The following is a 25,520-nucleotide window of genomic DNA, read 5'->3' as shown; positions in this document are numbered from 1 at the left end:
TTCAACTCGTAGTCTTTGGTGTTGTTGATAGTGCATCAATTTTATTGACTAAATTTTCGACATGGAGCAAATCTTGAAGCCGGAACGTTTAGACCTGGATCCTCAAGCAGCAGATGCAGCCAATAACTTTGAACACTGGCTGAGCTGTTTCGAAGCCTTCCTGGAGGCCTCCAGCACTACCGTCACTACAGATGACGCGAAACGGCTTGTCTTGAACTCACGGGTGAGCCACCGAGTCTACTCGATCATCCGAGATGCCACAACTTACGCGGCCGCCATCGCGACGCTAAAGGAACAATACGTGAGGCCTGTTAACGAGGTCTACGCCAGACACCTCCTGGCTACCCGAAAACAGCGCCCCGGGGAATCGGGCGCCGAATATTTACTGACACGGAGAGTCCTCGGCCGGGACTGTAATTGCAAAGCGGTGACGGCCAAGGAATGCACGGAAGACCTGATCCGAGACGCCTACGTAGCCGGCATCAGGTCCAACTATACTTGGCAGAGGCTGCTGGAACAGAGGGGGCTCGACCTGCAGAAGACAGTGGCCCTCGCTAACTCGTTAGACGTGGCCCTCCAGAACATGGACGCCTACCCCCCTGACCGGATGGCCACGTGGATGTCACGGGAGCAGCCATCTTGGGACCCGGTAAGGCCACAAGCCGCCAGCAGCCCAACTACAGCTGCAATGACCAGAGGCCAGAAATGCTACTTCTGCGGCCAGGCCAAGCATCCCAGACAGCAATGCCCAGCAAAGAACGCGACCTGCTCCAAATGCAGCAAGAAAGGCCACTACGCGAGAGTGTGCAGGGCGAAATCGACCCCCAATTCCAACAGCGCCGCGTGTGAACCGTACAGGCCGCCATTTTGGACCCCACCAACCACGTGTGAGCCGTGCGGGCCGCCATTTTGGGCACCACCAGCCGCGGGGGAGCCGCCATCTTGGACACCATTTCGGGACCAGGCCCCCGGCGCGGGCGAATACTACAGCGGCCCACCGACCTCGACGATGGCCTCCAACACCCTGGACCAATCTAGGCCCCATCAACTAGCCAGGTCCATGATGAACGTAAAGGTAAATGGCCGTGCCACAAATTGCCTTTTCGACTGCGGAAGCACGGAGAGCTTCATCCACCCCGACACGGTGCGACGCCACTCCCTATCGGTTATGCACACACGCCACCAGGTCTTTATGGCCTCAAAGTCCCATACGGCGGACGTCGGCGGCTACTGTGTAGCGACTCTGACAGTGAACGGCGTGGAGTACAGAGATTTTAAATTCCTCGTCCTGCCACAGCTCTGCGCTCCCGTACTGCTAGGATTAGACTTCCAGTGCCATCTGGAGAGCGTCACGATCGCATATGCGGGCCCCTGCCCCCACTTACAGTCTGCAGCCGGTAGAATTTAAACACGGCGCCGCGCAAAGTACGCAGCCTGTCCACCCTGAAGGTCAAACCCCCCCCCGTTGTTCGCTAACCTTGCCAAAGACTGCAAGCCAATTGCTACTAAAAGCAGGCGGTACAGTGCCGGGGATAGGAGCTTTATTAAATCAGAAGTAGAACGACTCCCGAGGGAAGGGATTATCGAGGGCAGCACGAGCCGATGGCGAGCCCAAGTGGTGGTAGTAAAGACCGGCAAAAAACAGCGCCTGGTTATTGATTACAGCCAGACGATCAATCGATACACGCAATTAGACGCATACCCACTTCCCCGCATATCTGACATGGTCAACCAGATAGCACAATACCGGGTATTCTCGACGATTGATCTGAAGTCGGCATACCACCAGCTCCCCATCAGGCCTGAGGACCGCCAGTACACGGCCTTCGAGGCTGACGGTCGCCTCTACCACTTCCTCCGAGTCCCCTTCGGCGTCACCAACGGGGTCTCGGTCTTCCAAAGGGAGATGGACCGGATGGTTGACCAGAACGCGCTGCAGGCCACCTTCCCCTATCTAGACAACGTCACCATCTGCGGCCATGACCGGCAGGACCACGACGCCAACCTAGAAAAATTCCTCCGTACGGCCCAACGGCTGAATCTGACATACAACAGAGAAAAATGTATGTTCCGCACCGCACGCCTCGCTATTCTTGGCTGCGTGGTGGAAAACGGAATCATCGGCCCCGACCCCGACCGAATGCGCCCCCTCCTGGAACTACCCCCCCCCCCACTGCCTAAAAGCCCTGAAGAGATGCCTAGGGTTCTTCTCTTACTACGCCCAGTGGGTGCCCAACTATGCGGACAAAGCCCGGCCCCTCATCAAGTCAACCTCCTTCCCCGACGGCAGAGGCCCGTGCGGCCTTCACCCTCATAAAAGAGGGCGTTCACCCCACAAACGCCACCCCTCACGAGAAGATGTTCGTCTTCCCCAGGAAATCCACCTCGGGGACATCACTACAACCATGGCTGACGTCTCCGGGACCCGTCCTGCTCAGGAAACACGTGAGGAGCCATAAGACGGACCCCTGGTCGAAAAGGTTCACCTCCTCCATGCCAACCCACAGTACGCCTACGTGGCGTATCCTGACGGGCGGGAGGACACAGTCTCAATTCGAGACCTCGCACCCTCAGGTACCACCCGAAACACCATCGATCACCATCCACTACCTCCACCCACCACGCATCACCGGGGTGTCTACCACGAACTGACGACATGCCGGTGCCATCCCTACCCCGAGAGGACGACACGCCAGTGCTCCGTCCCACGCGAGAAGCGGCCGTGGGCAAAGAACCGCCGCAACCGGCACCACGAAGATCATTACGGCAGACAAGACCCCCGGAGAGACTTTCGTATACGAACTTTTGAAACACTTCACCCCGCCGGACTCTTTTTTAAACAAGGGGTGAATGTGGTAAACCACTGTTAACCCTGTACTTGTCTGTGTGGTAAACCACTGTTAACTCTGTACAAGTCCAGGCATGTCTCCGCCCCTGGCTCCACCCCTAAGCCCGGGTATAAAGGTGACTCACCACCCTTCCCCCGGGAGCTCTTAGGATGGATCCACTAGCAGAGGCATGCTCCAGTTCTTAGTCAATAAAAGCCTACTTCGTATAAGTTCAACTCGTAGTCTTTGGTGTTGTTGATAGTGCATCATCCACATTATAGTGCATTTGCCATGTTTCTGCCCAATCACCCAACCTGTCCAAATCGTACTGGAGTTTCACAACATCCTCCTCACAGCATACCCTCCCACCCAGCTTTGTGTCATCTGCAAATTTGGAGATATTACATCCAATTCCCTCATCCAGATCATTAATATATATTGTGAACAGCTGGGGTCCTAGGACCGATCCTTGCGGTACCCCACTAGTCACTGCCTGCCACTCGGAAAACGACCCGTTTATTCCAACTCTTAGCTTTCTGTCCAAGTCAATACCTTGCCCCCAATCCCATGTGCCTTAATTTTGCACGCTAATCTCTTATGCAGGACCTTATCGAAAGCCTTCTGAAAGCCCAAATACACCACATCCACTGGTTCTCCCTTATCTATTTTACCAGTTACATCCTCAAAAAATTCCAGTAGATTAGTCAAGCATGATTTACCTTTTGTAAATCCATGTTGACTTTGTCCGATCCAGTCACTGCTTTCCAAGTGCTCTGCTATTACATCTTTTATAATGGACTCTAGCATTTTCCCCACTACCGATGTCAAGCTTACCGGTCTATAATTCCCCGCTTTTTCTCTACCACCTTTTTTGAATAGTGGGGTAACATTAGCTACCCGCCAATCCATGGGTACCGTTCCAGAGTCTATCGAGTTCTGGAAGATGACCAGCAATGCATCTACTATTTCTAGGGCCACTTCCTTAAGTACCCTGGGATGTAGATTATCAGGCCCCGGGGATTTATCAGCCTTCAGTCCCATCAATTTTCCTAACACCATTTCCCTACAAATACTGATTTCTTTCAGTTCCACCCTTTCATCAGACCCTATGTTCCCCGGCATCTCTGGGAGGTTATTTGTGTCCTCCTTTGTAAAGACAGAACCAAAATATGTATTTAGTTGGTCTGCCATTTCTTTGTTCCCCATTATAAATTCCCCCGATTCTGACTGCAAGGGACCTACACTTGACTTCACCAATCTTTTTCTCTTCACATATCTATAAAAGCTTTGAGTCAGTTTTTATGTTCCCTGCAGGCTTACTCTCATAGTCTATTTTCCCTTTCTTTAATAATCCCTTTGTCCTCCTTTGCTGAATCCTAAACTGCTCCCAATCCTCAGGATTATTGCTTTTTCTGGCCAATTTATATGCCCTCTCCTTGGACCTTATGCTATCCCTAATTTCCCTTGTTAGCCATGGTTGGGTCACCTTTTTTGTTTTATTTTTATGCCAAACTGGGATGAACAAATTCTGTAGTTCATCCATTCGGTCTTTGAATGTTTGCCATTGCCTATCCACCGTCAACCCTTTGAGTGCAATTCCCCAATCAATCCTACCCAACTCGCTCCTCAGACCATCATAGTTTCCTTTATTTAAATTGAGGACCCTAGTCTCCGAGTCAACTACTTCATTCTCCATCTCAGTGAAGAATTCGATCATATTATGATCGCTCCGACCCAAGGGGCCTCGTACAACAAGATTGCTAATTAATCCTTCCTCGTTACATAATACCCAGTCTAAGATGGCCTGATCTCTGGTTGGATCCTCGACATATTGGTCCAGGAAACCATCCCGTAAACACTCCAGGAATTCCTCCTCCACAGTATTGTTACTAATTTGGTTGGCCCAATCTATATGTAGATTGAAGTCACCCATGATGACTGCTGTGCCCTTATTGCACGCTTCTTTAATTTCCCTTTTAATGCCATCCCCAACCTCCGCCTTACTGTTTGGAAGTCTATAAACCACTCCCAATAACGTTTTTTTCCCCTTAGTATTTCTCAATTCTACCCATACAGATTCCACCTCATCAGAGCTAATATCCTTCATTACAATTGTGTTAATCCCTTCTTTAACCAGTAATGCTACCCCACCTCCTTTTCCTTTTTGCCTATCTTTCCTGAATATCGAATACCCCTGGATGTTGAGTTCCCAGTCCTGGCCTTCCTTGAGCCACGTTTCCGTAATCCCAACCAAATCGTATTTGTTTACTTCTATTTGCGCAGCCAATTCATCCACCTTATTACAAATGCTCCTCGCATTAAGACACAAAGCCTTCAGGCTTGTTTTTTTAACACTCTTAGACCTATTACAATTATTATTTGCTGTGGCCATGTTTGATTTAAACCGTTGATTTCTCTGACTGCCACTTTTGTTTTTCTCCTTCCTATCTTTTGCTTTTATCCTCGTTTCCCTTTCCTCTGTCTTCCTGCTCAGGTTCCCAACCCACTGCCATTTTAGTTTAATCCCTCCCCCACAGCACTAGCAAACACTCCCCCTAGGACATCGGTTCCAGCCCTGCCCAGGTGCAAACCGTCCGGTTTGAACTGGTCCCACCTCCCCCAGAACCGGTTCCAATGTCCCAGGAACTTGAATCCCTCCCCCTGGCACCATTCCTCTAGCCACGTATTCATCTGAAGTATCCTTCTATTTCTACTCTGACTAGCACGTGGCACTGGTAGCAATCCTGAGATTACTACCTTTGAGGTCCTGTTTTTTAATTTATCTCCTAACTCCCTATATTCCGCTTTTAGGACCTCATCCCGATTTTTACCTATATCGTTGGTGCCTATATGCACCACGACAACTGGCTGTTCACCCTCCCCTTCCAAGATGTTCTGCAGCCGCTCGGAAACATCCTTGACCCTTGCACCAGGGAGGCAACACACCATCCTGGAGTCTCGTTGTATATTTTATATTCACAACACAAATGCTGTAATTCAAGCACAAAAGCGATAAGCTTCAAAATAACAGGCCCAGAAATAATTTTATAGTCTAAACTACATAACATTACAGACCTATTAGACTTTTCAAATGCAACTGGTTGATTAGGTCTTGGAGTGAAGAGAAAACATCTGCAACACATGAACTTCGGAATCAAGATGTCTCTCTCCAGTACTTCAACCAAATTACACTGGAAAAAATGTGCAGCTAGAGGATATTGCAACAAGGACAGCTATTGCATAAGGCTAATGGCTGATGGGAGATGGGAGCTCATAGGCTGATGGGAGATCATAAAGAATTGGAAAAATGTTACTGGTTACAAACAGCAAAAAAGTGATTTTTCATAGCCTAATTCAAACTGCAACAGCTCCAGTTCAGGAAGTGGTTAATAAGCTCTGAACATAAGCTCTGAGCAGCACGGTGGCATAGTGGTTAGCACTGTTGCCTCACAGCGCCAGGGACCCGGGTTCAAATCCGGCCTCGGGTGACTGTCTGTGTGGAGTTTGCACATTCTCCCCGTGTTTGCGTGGGTTTCCTCTGGGTGCTCCGGTTTCCTCCCACAGTCCAAAGATGTGCGGGTTAGGTTGATTGGCCATGACAAAAATTGGCCCTTAGTGTTAGGGGGGAGATTAAATACATGGGGTTACGGGGATAGGGCTTGGGTGGGATGGCTGTCGGTGTAGGGACCGGGTGCTAGGGTTTGGATGATCAGCCATGATCTCGTTGAATGGCGGAGCAGGCTCGAAGGGCCGAATGGCCTACTCCTGCTCCTATCTTCTATAAACTTCTATGTATTGATATACCTATCAATTCCTCCAATAAAAGGCGAAGAGTTACGAAGGTGACTAAAGGTTTTTATTGACTAAATAACAGCCCACTCTCGTGGGTGATCCGATCCAAGCAGGAGGAATACCAGCCAGTCGCTCACCTTTATACCTGGCCTGGTGGGTGGAGCCAAGGCGGAGTCGGCAGTGGTCATCCCAGGTATAGCAGTGTGGCAAGAGGCGACCTCGTACCGTGATACAATAGTGGTCAGTGATACAGTTATAACGAACAGTGGTGAACAGTGCTAACGATAGTGAACGTGGTTTACCACATTCACCCCTTGTTTAGAATTAAGTCCGGCGGGGTGAAGTGTACTACCAATTCTGGTAGGTCAGTCTGTCCGGAGGCTTCGTAAGCCTCTCCGATCGCCGCAGCGGTGGTGTTGCCTTATCCGGTGCTGGTGCCTTATCCGGTGTTGATGCTGGTGTTTGCGTGGTCGGCGAGGGCTCGTGGGGTTCCGGCATGCCGTCTACCTGGACTGAGGTTGGGGGGGGTGGTGGCGGTGTTTCCGGATCGGCTGAGGGTGCGAGGTCTCGTAGGGAGACAGTGTCCTCCCGCCCGTCTGGGTACGCCACGTAGGCGTACTGGGGGTTGGCGTGCAGGAGGTTCACCCTCTCGACCAGGGGGTCCGTTTTATGGGTCCTCACGTGTTTCCGCAGCCAGACCGGCCCCGGGGCGGTCAGCCAGGTTGGTAGAGTGGTTCCCGTAGTCGACTTCCTGGGGAAAACGAACATTCGTTCATGGGGGGTGGTGTTAGTGGCCGTGCAAAGTAATGACCGGATGGAGTGCAGCGCTGTCGGGAGGACTTCTTGCCAGCGGGAGGTTGGGAGGCCCTTAGACTTTAAGGCTAAGAGGACGGCCTTCCATACCGTCGCGTTCTCTCTTTCCACCTGACCGTTACCTCTGGGGTTGTAGCTGGTGGTCCTGCTTGCTGCAATACCTCTCTCTAGGAGGAATTGCCGGAGTTCCTCGCTCATGAAGGAGGAGCCCCGGTCGCTGTGTATATAGTTCGGGAACCCGAACAAGGCGAAGAGGGCATTCAGGCACTTAATGACCGTGCTACTGGTCATGTCGGGGCAGGGGAAGGCAAAGGGGAAGCGGGAGTACTCATCAACGATGTTGAGGAAGTACACATTACGGTCAGAGGACGGGAGGGGCCCCTTAAAGTCGATGCTCAGGCGCTCGAAGGGGCGGGTGGCCTTGATCAGGCTTGCTCGGTCCGGCCTATAGAAGTGCGGTTTGCACTCCGCACAGGTCTGGCAGTTCCTGGTCATGGTCCTGACCTCCTCGATGGAGTAGGTCAGGTTGCGGGCCTTAATGAAATGGTAGAGTCTGGTGACTCCGGGGTGGCAGAGCTGGTCGTGGAGGGTCTGAAGCCTATCGATATGCGCGCTGGCGCATGTCATTCGTGAAAGGGCATCAGGGGATTCGTTCAGCTTGCCTGGCCGGTACAAGATCTCATAATCGTAGGTGGAGAGCTCGATTCTCCATCTCAAAATCTTGTCATTCTTGATTTTGCCCTTCAGCTTGTTATTAAACATGAAAGCCACCGAACGCTGGTCGGTGAGGAGGGTAAATCGTTTGCCTGCCAGGTAGTGCCTCCAGCGCCGTACTGCCTCCACGATCGCCTGGGCCTCTTTCTCGACCGACGAATGTCGGATCTCGGGGCCCTGTAGGGTCCTTGAGAAGAAGGCCACTGGCCTCCCCTCCTGGTTTAGGGTGGCGGCTAAGGCGAAGTCGGAGGCGTCGCTCTCCACCTGAAAGGGGATGGACTCGTCCACTGCGTGCATCGTGGCCTTGGCTATGTCTCCCTTAATGAGGGAGAAGGCCGCGCACGCCTCCTCCGTGAGGGGGAAGGAAGTGGCTTTCAGGAGGGGTCTGGCTTTGTCCGCGTAATTGGGTACCCATTGGGCATAGTAGGCGAAAAGCCCCAGGGTTCTCCTAAGTGCTTTAGGGCAGTGGGGGAGGGGTAGCTCCATGAGGGGGCGCATTCTTTCTGGGTCGGGGCCGATGATTCCTTTCTCCACTACGCAGCCGAGGATGGCAAGGCGCGTGGTGTTAAACACGCATTTCTCCTTATTGTAGGTGAGGTTCAGCCGTTGGGCCGTACGGAGGAATTTCTCCAGATTCGCGTCATGTTCCTGCTGGTCGCGGCCGCAGATAGTGACGTTATCTAGGTAGGGGAATGTAGCCTGCAGTTCGTTCTGGTCAACCATCTGGTCCATCTCCCTTTGGAAGACCGAGACCCCATTAGTGACACCGAAGGGGACCCTAAGGAAGTGGTATAGGCGCCCATTCGCCTCGAAGGCGGTATACTGGCGGTCCTCAGGGTGGATAGGGAGTTGGTGGTAGGCCGACTTCAGGTCGATGGTCGAGAATACTTTATACTGTGCAATCTGATTGACCATGTCAGATATGCGGGGGAGGGGGTATGCGTCCAGCTGGGTATATCTGTTTATGGTCTGGCTGTAGTCGATGACCAGGCGGTTTTTATCGCCGGTCTTTACGACTACGACCTGGGCACGCCAGGGGCTGCTGCTCCCCTCGATAATGCCCTCTTTCAGGAGGCGCCGCACCTCAGAGCTAATGAAGGCTCTGTCCCCGGCGCTATACCGCCTGCTTTTGGTAGCGACGGGTTTGCAGTCAGGGGTAAGGTTAGCAAACAGAGAGGGTGGCGGGACCTTGAGGGTGGAGAGGCTGCAGGTGTTACGCGGTGGGCGGTTTAACGTTTGCTGGTTGTTGACTGTGAGTGGGGGGAGGGGTCCACCGTATGCTAGGGTTACGCTTTGGAGGTGGGATTGGAAGTCCAGCCCTAGTAGGACGGCAGCGCAGAGATGGGGGAGGACGAGGAGTTTAAAGTTTTTATACTCCGTGCCCTTAACCGACAGGGTCACGACACAGTAGCCGCTGATGTCCGTGGCGTGGGACCTCGATGCCATCGAGATTCGGCTGCGCGTTGGTAGGACAGAGAGGGAGTAGTGGCTCACCGTGTCTGGGTGGATGAAGCTCTCCGTGCTTCCGCTGTCGAACAGGCAGGTCGTGGCGTGGCCGTTCACTTTGATGTCCATCATTGACTTGGACAGATGGTGCGGGCGGGCTTGGTCCAGGGTGACGGAAGCTAGTGTGTAGCTGAGCGAGTCGTTGTCATCTGCGGGCGAGGCGGTCGGGCGTGGTGAGTAAAATGGCGTCTCCCACGAGGTAGGGCCCCATGAGGCACTATTGGGGTCGGTTGCCTTAATCAAAGATGGCCGCCCCCATGACTCATGTGTGGGGATGCTGGCCTCAGTTGCCCTAAACAAAGATGGCCGCCCCCATGACTCATGTGTGGGGATGCTGGCCTCAGTTGCCCTAAACGAAGATGGCCGCCCCCATAGTTCGCATGCGGCACTGCTGGCCTCTGAGGATCCGCTCCTGCAGGCCTTGGAGAAGTGGCCTTTCTTCAGGCAGGTTCTACATATGGAGTTCTTGGCTGGGCAGCGCGACCTCGGGTGCTTCTCCTGGCCACAAAAAAAAGCCGGCGGCCCGATCGCGGATGCCCGATGTCGGGGCCGGTGCCGGGGGTGGCGGGGCCGGTCGGGTCCGGGACGCCGACGCAGAGGTAGGTCCCGGGGGCGGCGCTGGGAAGGGTGCTGTGGTAGGGGTCGGGCCCGAGTCCCAGGGTCGCGAGCAGTACCTGGTGAATGCTTCCTGATCTTGGTGGGCCACTTCCAGGGAGATAGCGAGGGCTTCAGCTTTTTCCATGCTGAGGTCTTTAGCTTCCAGCAGTCTTTGCCGTGAGTACTCGGACCGTAGGCCTTTCAGGAATGCGTCGCGGATATTATCTTCAGTATTTTCGGCTGCCGACACCGATTTAAAGTCACAGTTCCTGGCGAGTGCATATAGCGCCTGTGAGAATTCGGCTACTGATTCTCCTGGCTGTTGCGGCCGTGATCTTAGGAGGTGCCTAGCGTACATGTAGTTTACCGGGGTCCGGTACTTCTGTTTCAGCAGGTTGATGGCGGTCTCGTAGGTAGTCATGTCCTCGATGAGAGTGTATACTCTCGGGCTCAGTTGTGCCTGCAGGACACTTAGTTTGGATGCCTGAGGGACGCTGGATTCTCTCAGGTATGATTCGAAGCAGACCAGCCAGTGTTTAAAGTCTGCGGCTGAGTTTGCTGCTCGTGGGTTCAGGTCCAGGTACGGCGGTCTGAGGGCTCGCAGCCAAGCTGGCTGGTGTGGCTGTGCTCCTGGGAGCTGCGCTGGTGGCTCCTCCGCCGGTTGTGACTCGTTGTCGGACATCATTAAATTTAGTCAATAAAATTGATATACCTATCAATTCCTCCAATAAAAGGCGAAGAGTTACGAAGGTGACTAAAGGTTTTTATTGACTAAATAACAGCCCACTCTCGTGGGTGATCCGATCCAAGCAGGAGGAATACCAGCCAGTCGCTCACCTTTATACCTGGCCTGGTGGGTGGAGCCAAGGCGGAGTCGGCAGTGGTCATCCCAGGTATAGCAGTGTGGCAAGAGGCGACCTCGTACCGTGATACAATAGTGGTCAGTGATACAGTTATAACGAACAGTGGTGAACAGTGCTAACGATAGTGAACGTGGTTTACCACATGTATAAGGAGCAAAGCTGCAGGCAATGGCAGAGTTTCATAGGCAGGAGAAATGGTGTGGAAGCTTCGCTGCTTGGATTCTATGCAAACCATTTGGACTGATGCAGAATATTTAATAGTCGCAGGCTCCTGGCAATTCATACTTACGACAGAACAATTATTGATTGATACAATTAAAAATGATTAGGCTGGCAGCAAAACAATAGAACACACAATTCTGTGCGCAATTTCAAAACAGCAATCATGGCCATGCCATGAGGAGAAGGTACCAGCACATCTTGCCAGGGAAGCAAAATTGGAAGCAGCATCTTATTCTGGATGAAACCTTGTAGCCAACTCAATCAGCCAAGGCCCTCTCATCAACAAATGCTGCATGGGATCTGCAAGGGGAAGAGGGAGTACTTCTAAAGAGGGGGACAAAAATAACATCTAAAATATAAGCTTGAAAGCAAATGAGTATCCAGTTGCATTGCACCGATATATCTTTTGATGCATTACTAAACAAGTTTTGTACCATTAAAGACAATAATACTTTTACTGGCCTGATTACTCTAATTTTAAACTATTTGAAAAATGCATCGACATACTCAAAAAATATTTTTTGGATCATAAAATACCAAATTATTCAACACTTTGAACAAAAGTTTTTTTTTTTAACAATTCCCCTGTCGATAAAGATAATGTACCTGCACAATTTGGTGTTTGTAAGCTATGACTATTTCATACTTTTGAGTTCTGCATAATTTCCAAAATGCAATCATCATACTTCAGTTTGGTTTAGACAGACATGAGTATAAAGAAAGCCGTTAGTAAAGACTTCCTTTATCCAAATTCCAAACAAAAATTCTTAGTCAAAGAAATAAAAAAGGGCTGTAAAAATAGCCGAAGACGCAATTTATCATTAATGGTTATTTATTTTAAAATAGATTTTGCGTATTTGAGTATAGGCTAGAAATAAGTTGAAGCTCTTGAATGCAGCATTGTCTTCCTCTGGCTCATATTGGCTCATCGTTATTTATGCTCAAATACCACAGCAACTTCAGGCGAGGGCAGATGCACAATTAAACTCAGAAATCAAAAAGCTGCTGTCCAAGATGCACCGCTCCACCCTTAGCTTCACGAAAATGGCATCTCGCTGTCTGGCTCACCATTGAAATGCATCGAGCGGTGTGAAGTTGCTATATTTGCACGGTAGTTACGGACTAAACTTGCTACAGAAAGTTATAGCTGGTCTGAAGTGACAGAAGGAGCCTGCTTTGGAGCCATTTAAGGTCCGTGCATATTTAATTAAATCTGGATTAGCTGTCAGATTCTTTTAATGATGTGCTAATTGTTAATTACTGCCAATGAACCTCTCTGAGACTGAATATTAACGATTACAAGTGTGGAGTCTTGTTCCTTTTAGGTTTTAATTGTTGTTGGAGATTTGAAAGATGTGAAATTTAAAACTAAAAGGTTTTCACAGAATCACAGAAACCCCACAGTGCAGATAGAGGCCATTTCGGCCCATCGAGCCTGCACCGACACATATCCCACCCGATCCCCGTAACCCCTACACCAACACATATCCCACCCTATCCCCGTAACCCCACGTATTTAATCCCCCTAACACTAAGGGTCAATTTATCATAGCCAATCAACCTAACCCGCACATCTTTGGACTGTGGGAGGAAACCGGAGCACCCGGAGAAAACCCACGCAAACACGGGGAGAATGTGCAAACTCCACACAGACAGTCACCTGAGGCCGGATTCGAACCTGGGTCCCTGGCGCTGTGAGGCAACAGTGCTAACCACTATGCCACCGTCTCTTGATCCAATATTTCTTCCCCTCTCTATTTCTCTTTCTGTACCGGATTTGACAATGAACTCACCCATTTTAACTCACACTTTCTTGTCAGCCCTTGTACTGTTAATGTCACAATCCTTCAATCTGATAACATAAGAAATAGGAGCAGGAGTAGGCCATTCGGCCCTTCGAGCCTGCTCCGCCATTCAATGAGATCATGGCTTATCTTCTGCCTCAACTCCATTCACCGATTGGTTAAGGAGATGCACAGTTGCTTGCCCTGTTCACTCAGGTCCCAGATACCCTGTTTTCCCTCGCTGCGACATTATCAGCTCACAGTTTCAGCAACTTGCGGCGCAAAATACCATTGAGATTAAACGGGCAAGGGCAAGTCTAACTAATGGCAGCCACCATTAGATTCACTCACAGCAAATTATGGCCCATTGTATTTTCATCATTAGACTGCTCTAAATGTTTACAAAGAAAAAGTAAACAAAATAGCAAACATTTCACGTCACTAAAAATGTTGCGCACTATCTTCTCACGTCAACCTAAGCAGTCTATAAGATGTATACACGTTTTATTGAAAAACCACCCAATACTTACACAGTACTCCATAATAATTTCTCCGCAAAGTAAACTTACCCAGAAATTTGAATATAAATTTGGAGACGGCTGTGGAAGTAGCTGAAATATTAATAAGTGGAGTCCCTCAACACAAATACTTTTTGCATACATTTCAAAATGTACCAGGCTATGAAGAGCAACATTCCTGACCAAAATATTTCTTCCGTTACCCTTGGACATTTATGGGTATTTCTTTAATTAAAGAACTACTAATGTTTTAAACAGGGAGTAAAATTTACATTGCAGAAATGTTTGTTGCATTCCTTAATAAAAGTAAAATAATATTTAATGTACCAATCACTTGGCAAATTCAAAACTTACCAAGAAGGCTGGCTCCCAGCAAAGGGAGGTGTGGTAGCAGAGAGTTGTTCAGTTTTGTAGGTCCTGTTGCATGCCCAGCAGCTGAAATGGGTAGCAGCGATTCTGCCATTGACATAACTGCTGTCCCACCAAGAGTTGAGACGGCAAGTGCTGCTACTGATGATGATGTGGTGGTGGTTGTGGTTGCCTGGGATGAGGTTGCTATGGAAACCTCAGAATGATTAGCAGCACGGTCCAAGGGAGAGTGCAGAACACTTCTCAACAGATGGGGATTCAAGGCCATCAGTCCTGGGGCTGCTGTGACAGCTGGGAGGAGGAGGGGGTTTGAAGTGGTGTCATTGCTTGAAAGGCTTGGTAAAGGGTTCCCCAGAGGGTTTGTCAAAAGGGTTTCTGGCCTGTTACGAACTAACTGATTGGTATGCAAATGATCTGGCAAGGGCTGGATCTGTGTCACTGAAGGTGAAGGGTGGTTTTGCTGCTGTAATAAATCTGGGAGCGTTAAGTTAAAAGATGTAAGGGGGAGCATGGTAGCTTGTGCTTGATTTTGAAACAATGTTGCCAAAAGTTGAACAGGTTGCAGAGTCTGTCCAGCCATATCACCAGGGAGCAAAGTCAAAGCTGCATTTAAATTTGGGTTCAGAATTCCCAAAGGGTTAAGAGAGACTTCTCCTTTGCCATCTCCCGATGTAGGTAACATGTTCAGCATATTCTGGTTCAGGAGCTGTTGTTGGTTCATTGCTAAAGGGATGGACAGCGAGCCGAGGAGGTTTGGGTTCAAAGGGTGGGTGAGATTGCTACTTGTCGGGACAGCATGTCCAAACTGAAAAGCTTGGTCCTGACCAATGAAGGGAAGAGTGCTCCCCATGGGAAGCTGACCATGCAATGCATTTCCAGCCGCTGTTGTAACTATAACTCCATCTTGTAGAACGGATGTTGTCTTGGTAATGGCAAGTTGGTTGGTGCCAGCAACGGCCATGGATGCTGACTGGCCAGAACTACCTGAAACCCACACAGACAGGTTAAAGATGAGTAAAGTATCTCAACTCTCTGGGTTAGCATTTACAGTGAATGCAGATCACATATCTATGTTTACATTAACAATTCAGCACAGGAACCAACATCACAAAAATATTTAACTACTAGAAGGCTTCAAAAGCTAGTTTAATTAACCAGTTGTGACATAAACTGTCAATTTCCAAAAGATCTCAAGGGGAAGATTGCCAGATTACTCTTCAACTCATCTGTTGCCAGTTGGGCATACTAAATGCATTCCTTTAGAATCATAATCAAAATATTTCAACCTAAAACAAAGATCCATAAAATCAACACTCAAATAATTAGAATCAATATTAAATATTACACTGAAAAAACAAGAATTTGAGATAGATACTTTTCTTATTATATGGGACAGAAAGGCATGTTATTCTATCTCTTCCCCCACCCCCTGCCCCACTGAGAAAAGTGGGCAAATACAACCAAGTAGGCAATTTATCATGAGTGAAAAGCTACATCACTAGACCTTACAGAAGACACTGGGAATAGACATCTCAGTTCAAATCAAAATGTTGCCTTAAAAACAGAAAATTTAATACACTGATTACATTTGCTCGAGCTTATGGAATTAAAAGGTATGTTTCTCAACAAATGAAAGCATGTTCTATAGAAGTATTATACACTTATCAGGATAAATGTAATGCGAAATTGTAGGCTGCCCCAATAGTTAAAAATTTATAGTATGGTCAATACTTCACATTGGTTTAATTTGTCAGTTCTAAACTCTCTTTTTTGAATCCCAGGCAAGCAGTTTAAGTTTTCAAACCTTTTTGTTATAGCGATCAATCTTTCCCTCCCCCTCCTTTTACATTCGCATGTTTGTTGCTTTTCCATTTCAGCAAGGAGGGCGGGACTATTTAGGTAGAGTATGTCTCTAGGTCAGTGCTGCCATTTATCATTTAACATGAAGGTCCTTTGTGAGACAGAATAGGTCCTCCTGCTGTTCTTTTCCTGCCCCACTTGCAACCGAGCATGCAGCCACTGTGAGGCAAGTTAGTGGTCCAGCACACACCAAAAAAGAAGAAATTTCAATGGTAAGCAACAGCCAAGTTAAGATATCAGGTTTTAGAAAACTTGGTGCTTGGGCAGGTAGCACAAGACAACCAAGGAAACGAGACACAAAAAAAGCCAGCCATGAAATTTTGATGCAAAAAGTTTAAAATGAAGAATTTGAAATAACCGATCATATATTTCCAGTTGGCATTAGAAACCTGTGAAATATGGATGCGTGAAGTATCAGTGCATAATATCAACATGCTACTGCAAACATTCGCTTAATTGGCACAGAATTTGGAGTTGTCCAAATATGCGTCTGCCAGACTCAAAGCTCATCCTTAATATATTGTATTAATTTTAAAGAATGATTTTATTAACTTTAGGCATAGCATCAAGGTGCTATTGAAGGTGCCCAATACCTTTATATCTTCTTCCTTGTTTTCTTTATGGTGTAATGAACATTTTTGAGCAGTCAGTGGAGTTCACCTGCTAACCAGATTTATTATGTGCCGTTGTCTGAATGACTTGTAAAAAAAACCACACAAAAAGCTTCCTTTCCCACTAAGAAAAAAGGATTGCGGTGGTTTAAAAAAATTGCGACAAATGACCAGGTAATTACTTGTAATTCTACATTTTTTGGCAAAGTGGTACCAGATCAGTACAAAGTTACCAGCACCAGTTTGATGATTCTATTCAACTGCAGCAATACTACAAAGACTGTAAACATATTATACACAGCCATTGCTTAAAACCATTTGATCTGCTTATCCAACAATATTTTTATGGTATTTACTTAACTGAAATAAATTTTGGCTATCAGTTTATTTATTACATTTGAATGGTCCAAATCAGTTCCTTGATACTTGGCTTTGATGCTTGAGGTTTTATAATATTAATGTACCACCTTAACTGTGAAGAATGATTCCAAGCATTTATACCTAAAATGATTGAGTTAGAAAATTAGGTATAAAATTACATCTGTTTTAAACACATTTAAGTAAATATTAAATAAGCATAACTTAAATTTCCTTAATGAAGAGTAATGTGAATCAATGAAAAACCTTTTTCCAATCTCACAGATCTACTGCATATGCAAGGCACAAGACCTTGGTTGCTATATGCTCCTGTAACTACAACAGAATTTCCCAGTTAAACTGCATGCCTGTGACAGTTTTGTTGTTACAGTTTAAAACTACATATCTGGAGCTTCAAAAAAAGGGATTTAAAAAATGCCCAAGTAGCCCGATAAGATAACTGTTTACCTACTCTTTGGTTTTCAGTTTTCTATTTAATGGTATTTTGACACTTATGTTATACCATTGTGAAAGATAGTGTAAAGATAGAATGTAACTGATCACATCTGTATGGGAGGGAAGCCAGAAATATGTTCCATATTTCCAGTTTTAAAATATCACAATAGCTTACTAAAAGATCGCCCTTTTAAAATATTGAACAGCTTTTAAATATGCACAGTAAATAAAATATTCAATGTCTCCTTGTGAAATGTTAATTTTATATTCATGAAAATTACCATAACTCGCCCAGAAACAAACACCTGCCTCATGATAGGTTGAGCCCATTTGTCTGGCTGCTTACAATATTCATGTCTTGCTCCTGGCTGCTGCACAATTCAAAACCAGTCAGAGCAATAGACTGGATAAGAATAATCAACTCAAGCTAAAGTACAGCTGTGACCAGGTTTCCAATGCTGTACAAAATTACAACCTGAGCAACACCACAAGAGTCACTGATGGCTAAAGCAGACCTGCTTGTGCCACACAAGCACCTCAATGCGGTGTCAAGTGAAAATCCATACAGAATCTCAGTGCTAAGCTTCAATTACCACTTGCCCTGCCTGTGGAACCCACTCCCAGAGTGTTGTCTAAAATTCTGTTCCTTCCAAGCAGAAGTACAAAACTGCAGTATGTTAGCAAGCAGCAGTTGAAAGCATTACTACATTATAGGAATGCTCTGGGACCTAGTAAATTTTCAGGACACTTTTTAAATAAATGTAAACGTCAAGACATATCTGACAAATTCAACAGAGTGCTTTGAAGTAGGAAATGCAGTGAATGTTGTGCACGTGGATTTTCTAAAGGTATTTCATAAGGTGCCACTTAGTGATAAAATTAAGGCTCATGGTATTGAAGGTAATGTGGCAGCATGGATAGGACGTTGGTTAAAGGACAGTAACCAGAGATTGGTGATTGATGCCGATGTTTTTTAGACTGGAAGGATATAAACAATTATTTTTGCCAGGAATCAGTATTGGGATTATTGCTCTTAATACATATAAATGACCTGAGGGGCACAACATCAAAATTTTCAATGACACAAAATTAGGCAGTGTGGTTAACTGTGAAGAGGATTCAACTTCAAGAGGTCACAAACAAGTTAGTAGATTGTGCAGTTAGATGTCTGGAGAAAGGTGAGGTGATACATTTGGGAGGAACTATGAGAGGACATATATACTAAATGATAAACTTTAAAAGTAGAGGAGCAGAATCATGGGGTTCAAAATACAAATCATTAAAGATGGAAGAAAAAGTTGTTAAAGCTGTAAAAATAGCAGATGGGATCCTAGATTTTATGAACAGCAGTATAGAGTACAAGGTACTAAACATAGACAAATCACCGCTTAGGCTGCTGTCAGAATATTGTGTCCAGTTCTGGGTACTTTACTTTAGGAAGGATATTAGGAAGGAGCTCCGACATGGCAAGAGAGCCCCAGGTGGGCAGAGGAAACACTTCATGGACACCCTCAAAGCCTCCTTGGAAAAAGTGCAACATCTCCACTGACACCTGGGAATCCCTGGCCCAAGGTCGCACAAAGTGGAGGAGAAGCATCCGGGAAGGCGTCGAACACCTCGAGTCTCTTCGCCGGGAGCAAGAGGAAGCCAAGCGCAAGCAGCACAAGGAGGGCACGTCAACCCAAGCACCCTACCCACCCGTCTCTTCAACCACCGTCTGCCCCAGCTGTGATAAACTGTAGATCCCACATTGGACTCATCAGTCACCTGCAAACTCATTTTTAATGTGGAAGCAAGTCATCCTCGGTTCTGAGGGACTGCCTAAGGAGGAGGAGCAGGTGCAAGTGAATCATTATGATGATATCAGGGTTGGAAAGCTTTAGTTTTGAGGAAAGATTAGAGATACTGGGGTTTAGAACAAAGAAAGTTAAGAAAAGATCCGATAGCAATGTTCAAACTTGAGGTGTTTTGGCAAGGTGAATCATGAACGATATCATTCTAGTCAGTGAGTTGTTAACTAAAGACTATGGGCCAGTAATTCCAGTCCCAACGCGTGAGTATGGGCGGGGTACTCACGCGTGGGCCCATTGGAAGTGCCGGATTTCAGCATGCACAGCGCATGCGCGGGAAACCGGCATTTCCTTCAAGGGGTTCAGAGGTCCAACGCATGCGCGCAGGACTCTGCGCGCACGCGTTGAACTTCCTTCTTTTTGACAGGTTTGCCCGTGTGTAAGGGCCTCAACTTTTTAGAAATGTAAAAAGGAGACGCAAGGACTTGATTCTTTAAGGTAAGTGGTCTATTATTTAAAATTATAACATTTTTTCCACAGCTTTATTGATTTTAAGGACTTTACAGTAAGGTAAGTGTATTTTTAGACCCGATTTCTTAAAAAATTATTTTTTCCAAAAATTTGATTAATTGTTTAAAGTAGTTTTTTAAAGTTATAGTTAATTTAATTAGTGGGATTTTTAAAAATTTTTATTTAAAGTTTAAGGAGTGTTTTGGGTGCCCGTAGTTTTCATGAGTTTGACAGTTCTTACTATCAAACTCATGAATGAAGTTTTCCCTCCCCTGATTGGCTGCCCAGTGCTCACCTGATCCCAGCCGGCACATCGAACTAACTACGCCGCTGGATCAGGCAAGCACAGCGCGCCGACATCTGAACCGGGCCAGTGACAGGAATTCCAAGCAGGCCCAGGCTTCAGCTGTCGGCGCGCCGGGTAAGTGCACATCGGGGGTTTGCACGCGCAGCAAGCCCCCGAACCTAATCTCTGGGCCAAAAAATTTAGATCATGACCAAAAGAAGGGAAAGGTTAGATTTTATTTTTCAACGCAGATCATAGTTAGGGTGTGGAATGTCCCACCAGAAACAATGGTGGAAGCTGAATTCATAGTGGCTTTAAAAAGAGAAATACTTTTATATAAAAAACATTTAAAATTAAATGGCATGGGCAGGGGAATGGGCTAAGCGGATAGCTCTTTGAGAGAGCCGGCACAGGTGCAATAGGTTGAATGACCTCTTTTTGTGCTGCAAAATTCTACAGTTTCATGATAAATAGCAGGATGAATTTTGAGAGACATATGTCCTTGTTACAGCTCTCTTTAGCTACATTATCAGGTGGTCTTGTAAATAAAAACAATTCACTGGGAGGTTTTAAGATCAAATTCAGAACAGATGGAGCCCAAACTCCAATATGACTGAGGTTGTTTAGTTCCTGTTGGCAGTCCCAAATGTTTATACCCTGCATCTAAATGATACTAATACTGCTTTTCTATTAAAAAAAAGTAAATTCTATGCATCATTTCTAAATCATAGTTAAATTAAGGTAGCCATTATATCAACAAATCTTGGAATGCTCAGATTTGCCATTTTTCATAATTCAGCATTAGACAGTAATTCAACAGCCATAAGTACTAACTTCACAATGGAGCCAGGCAGGTAATCTCTTTCAGTCTCCCTAGCCTTAATTTCCTGGTACAGGTTAGATCATAATTCAAAAATATGCATGATAAAAAAAAAAAAAAAACTTTTCATATTCTAATGGTTTTCTCTGTGCTTCCATAGACTTAGGATATGACAGCATACTGTTGCAACTTGGACCTCATGATTTTCCTTGGAGCGGGTGGATAAAGGGGAAGAAGCCACTCAATATGGAATATAGATATTTGTGAAACATACAGAATTCTCACTTCTTTGCTTTGCCCCATGGATACTCGAGGGACTCATCTGTTAAGTCCAGATGTTGCCACCAACAGTTACAAATGGTAGCGTAGTGGTAATGTCACTGGGCTAGTAATCCAGAGGCCTGGACTAATAATCCAGAGACGTGAGTTCAAAACCCACCACGACAGCTGGGGAATGTAAATTCAGTTAATTAAATAAATCTGGAATAAAAAGCTAGTATCAGTAATGGCAACCATGAAACTATTGGCTTGTCGTAAAAATCCATCTGGTTCACTAATGTCCTTCAGGAAAGGAAATCTGCCGTCCTTACCTGGTCTGGCCTATATGTGACTCCAGTCCCACAACAATGTGGTTGACTCTTAACTGCCCTCTGAAATGGCCTAGCAAGCCACTCAGTTGCAACAAACCGCTACGAAACACAAGAATAAAACCGGACAGACCACCCGGCATCGAACTCGGCACCAGCTAGGCAATGGCACACCCAGCCCAGTCGACCTTGCAAAGTCCTCCTCACCAACATCTGGGGACTTGTGCCAAAATTGGGAGAGCTGTCCCACAGGCTAGTCAAGCAACAGCCTGACAGTCATACTCTCAGCCAATGCCCCAAACTCCTCCATCACCATCCCTGGGTATATCCTGTCCCACCGGCAGGACAGACCCAGCAGGGGTGGCGGCACAGTGGTACACAGTCGGGAAGAAGTGGCCCTGGGAGTCCTCAACATTGACTCCGGACCCCATGAAGTCTCATGGTTTCGGGTCAAGCGTGGGCAAGGAAACCGCCTGCTGATTACCACCTACTGCCCTCCCTCAGCTGATGAATCAGTACTCCTCCATGTTGAACACCATTTAGAAGAAGCACTGAGAGTAGCAAGGGGACAGAATGTACTCTGGGTGGAGAACTTCAATGTCCATCACCAAGAGTGGCTCGGTAGCACCACTACTGACCGAACTGGCCGAGTCCTGAAGGACATAGCTGCCAGTCTGGGCCTGCGACAGGTGGTGAGAGAACCAACACGAGGGAAAAACCTACTTGACCTCATTCTCACCAATCTAGCTGTCGCAGATGTATCTGTCCATGACAGCATTGGTAGCAGTGACCACCGCAGAGTCATTGCGGAAACGAAGTCCTGTCTTCACACTGAGGACACCCTCCATCGTGTTGTGTGGCACTACCACTGTGCTAAATGGGATAGATTCAGAACAGATCTAGCAGCTCAAAATTGGGCATCTGAGCAGCAGCAGAATTGTATTCCACCACAATCTGTAACCTCAATGCCCGGCACATCCCTCATTCTACCATTAACATCAAGCCAGGGGACCACCCCTTGGTTCAATAAGGAGTGTAGAAGAGCATGCCAGGAGCAGCACCAGGTGCTAAAAATGAGGTGCTAACCTGGTGAAGCTGCAACACACGACTACATACATGCTAAAAAGCAGAAGCAGCATGCTATAGTCTGGGGTAAGCAATCCCACAATCAACAGATCAGATCAAAGCTTTGCAGTCCTGCCACATCCAGTCGTGAATGGTGGTGGACCATTAAACAACTAATGGGAGGAGGAGGCTCCATGAATATCCCCATCCTCAATGATGGTGGAGCCCAGCACGTGAGTGCAAAGGACAAGGCTGAAGCGTTTGCAACCATCTTCAGCCAGAAGTGCCGAGTGGGTGATCCATATCAGCCTACTCCCGAGGTCCTCGCCATCACAGAAGCCAGTCTTCAGCCAATTTGATTCACACCACGTGATACCAAGAAACGGCTAAGCGCACTGGATACAGCAAAGGCTATGGGCCCCGACAACATCCTGGCTATTGTGTGGAAGACTTGTTCTCCAGAACTAGCCGCGCCTCTAGCCAAGCAGTTTCAGTACAGCTGCAACACTAGCATCTATCCAACAATGTGGAAAACCGCCCAGGTATGTCCTGTCCACAAAAAAGACAAATCCAACCTGGCCAATTACCACCCCATTAGTCTACTCGCAATCATCAGCAAAGTTATGGAAGGTGTCATCGACAGTGCCATCAAGCGGCACTTACTCACCAATAGCCTGCTCACTGATGCCCAGTTTGGGTTCCGCCAAGACCACTCGGCTCCCGACCTCATTGCAGCCTTGGTCCAAACATGGACAGAAGAGCTGAATTCCAGAGGTGAGGCGAGTGTGACTGCCCTTGACATCAAGGCAGCATTTGACCGAGTGTGGCAGCAAGGAGCCCTAATAAAATTGAAGTCAATGGGAATCGGGGGGGGGGGGGGGGAAACGCTCCACTGGCTGGAGTCATACCTAGCACAAAGGAAGATGGTTGTGGTGGTTGGTGGTCAATCATCACAGCCCTAGGACAATTTGATTGAATTTTGAGAGTGGGTGACTAGGTGTGTGGATGAGGGTAGTGCAGTTGATGTCGTCTACATGGACTTCAGTAAGGCTTTTGACAAAGTCCCACATGGGAGACTGGTCAGGAAGGTAAGAGCCCATGGGATCCAGAGCAATTTAGCACATTGGATCCAAAATTGGCTTAGTGGCAGGAGGCAGAGGGTGATGGTCGAAGGTTGTTTTTGTGATTGGAAGCCGGTGTCCAGTGGTGTACCGCAGGGATCGGTGCTGGGTCCTTTGCTGTTTGTAGTGTACATTAATGATTTCGATATGAATGTAGGAGGTATGATCAGTAAGTTCGCAGATGACACGAAAATTGGGGAAGTGCTAAATAGCGAGAAGGGAAGCCTCAGGCTACAGGATGATATAGATGGGTTGGTCAGATGGGCGGAACAGTGGCAAATGGAATTTAACCCTGAAAAGTGTGAGGTGATGCATTTTGGGAGGACTAACAAGGCAAGGAAATACACAATGAATTGTAGGATCCGAGGGAGGACAGAGGATCCTTGGTGTGCATGTACATAGATCCCTGAAGGCAGCAGGACAGGTAGACAAGGTGGTTAAAAAGGCATATGGGATACTTGCCTTCATTAGCCGAGGCATAGAATGTAAGAGCAGGGAGGTTATGATGGAGCTGTACAAAATGCTAGTTAGGCCACAGCTGGAATACTGTGTGCAATTCTGGTCGCCACACTATAGGAAGGATGTGATTGCATTGGAGAGGGTGCAGAGGAGATTCACCAGGATGTTACCTGGGCTGAAGCGCTTCAGCTATGAAGAGAGACTGGACAGGCTGGGGTTGTTTTCCTTAGAGCAGAGAAGGCTGAGGGGGGACCTGATTGAGGTGTACAAAATTATGAGGGGCATAGATAGGGTAGATAGAAAGGAACTTTTCCCCTTAGTAGAGGGGTCAATAACCAGGGGGCATAGTTTCAAGATAAGGGGCAGGAGGTTTAGAGGGGATTTGAGGAAAAACTTTTTCACCCAGAGGGTGGTTGGAATCTGGAACTCGCTGCCTGAAAGGGTGGTAGAGGCAGGAACCCTCAACATTCAAGAAGCATTTAGATGAGCACTTGAAACGCCATAGCATACAAGGCTACGGACCAAGTGCTGGAAAATGGGATTAGAATAGATCGATTTCTTAATCTCTCCTGCTTTCTATCCTATCACTGACCTTCCCTGTTGTTATTTCATCCCCTCCCCTTTTCCCCAGCCCCTAAACTTGCTTTCCATTTCCTGCTTGTTTCCAGTTCTGACGAAAGGTCTTCGACCTGAACCGTTAACTCTGTTTCTCTCTCCACGGATGCTGCCTGGCCTGCTGAGTTTTTCCAGCATTTTCTGTTGTTATTTAGAATAGATAGGGCTTGTTGGCTGGCGCGGACACGATGGGCCGAAGGGCCTCTTTCTGTGCTGTATAAATCTATGACATCGCTGCAGGAGTTCCTCAGGGCAGTGTCCTAGGCCCAACCATCTTCAACTGTTTCCTCAAAGACCTTCCCTCCAACATAAGGTCAGAAATGGGGATGTTCGCTGATGACTGCACAGTGTTCAGCGCCATTCACAACTCCTCAGATAATGAAGCAGTCCATGCCCGCATGCAACAAGACCTGGATGACATTCAGGCTTGAGCTGATAAGTGGCAGGTAACATTCGCACCACACAAGTGCCAGGCAATGACTATCTCCAAAAAGCGAGAGTCTAACCACCTCCCCTTGACATTCAACCACATTATCATTGCCGAATCCCCTACCATCAACATCCTGGGGGACACCATTGACCAGAAACTTAACTGGACCAGCCACATAAATACTGTGGCAACAAGAGCAGGTAAGAGGCTAGGTATTCTGCAGCAAGTGTTTCACCTCCTGACTCCCCAAAGCCTTTCTACCATCTACATGGCACAAGTCAGGAGAGTGATGGAATACTCTCCACTTGCCTGGATGAGTGCAGCTCCAACAACACTCAAGAAGCTTAACACCATCCAGGACAAAGCAGCCCACTTGATTGGCATCCCATCCAGCACCTTAAACATTCACTCCCTCCACCAGCATACCATGGCTGCAGTATGTACCATCTGCAAGATGCACTGCAGCACCTTCCAAACCCGCAACCTCTTCCACCTAGAAGGACAAGGGCAGCAGGCGCATGGGAACACCACTACCTCCAAGTTCCCC

At 47.3% G+C, this 25,520-nt stretch overlaps 1 protein-coding gene across 5 annotated transcripts in view; it reads right to left on the bottom strand.

Annotated features, from left to right (window-relative positions):
• The window catches only part of mbd5 (methyl-CpG binding domain protein 5), a 236,049-nt gene that overhangs the window by 55,607 nt on the left and 154,922 nt on the right, over positions 1-25,520 (bottom strand). For 4 of the 5 annotated variants that reach the window (XM_085986680.1, XM_085986681.1, XM_085986683.1 and 1 more), the window contains one exon: positions 13,992-14,990. The exons of the other annotated variant lie outside the window; for it this stretch is intronic. In XM_085986680.1, the coding sequence (XP_085842806.1) occupies positions 13,992-14,990 (999 nt within the window). The remainder of the gene's footprint in view (positions 1-13,991; positions 14,991-25,520) is intronic. 5 annotated transcript variants of the gene reach the window in all.

Source organism: Somniosus microcephalus, chromosome 4, assembly GCF_052327205.1.
Source record: "Somniosus microcephalus isolate GS21.2 chromosome 4, FLI_Smic_1.0, whole genome shotgun sequence".
Lineage (NCBI taxonomy): Eukaryota > Metazoa > Chordata > Chondrichthyes > Squaliformes > Somniosidae > Somniosus > Somniosus microcephalus.
Note: the sequence above shows the minus strand (reverse complement) of the source record. Positions and strands in the feature narration are given on the sequence as shown.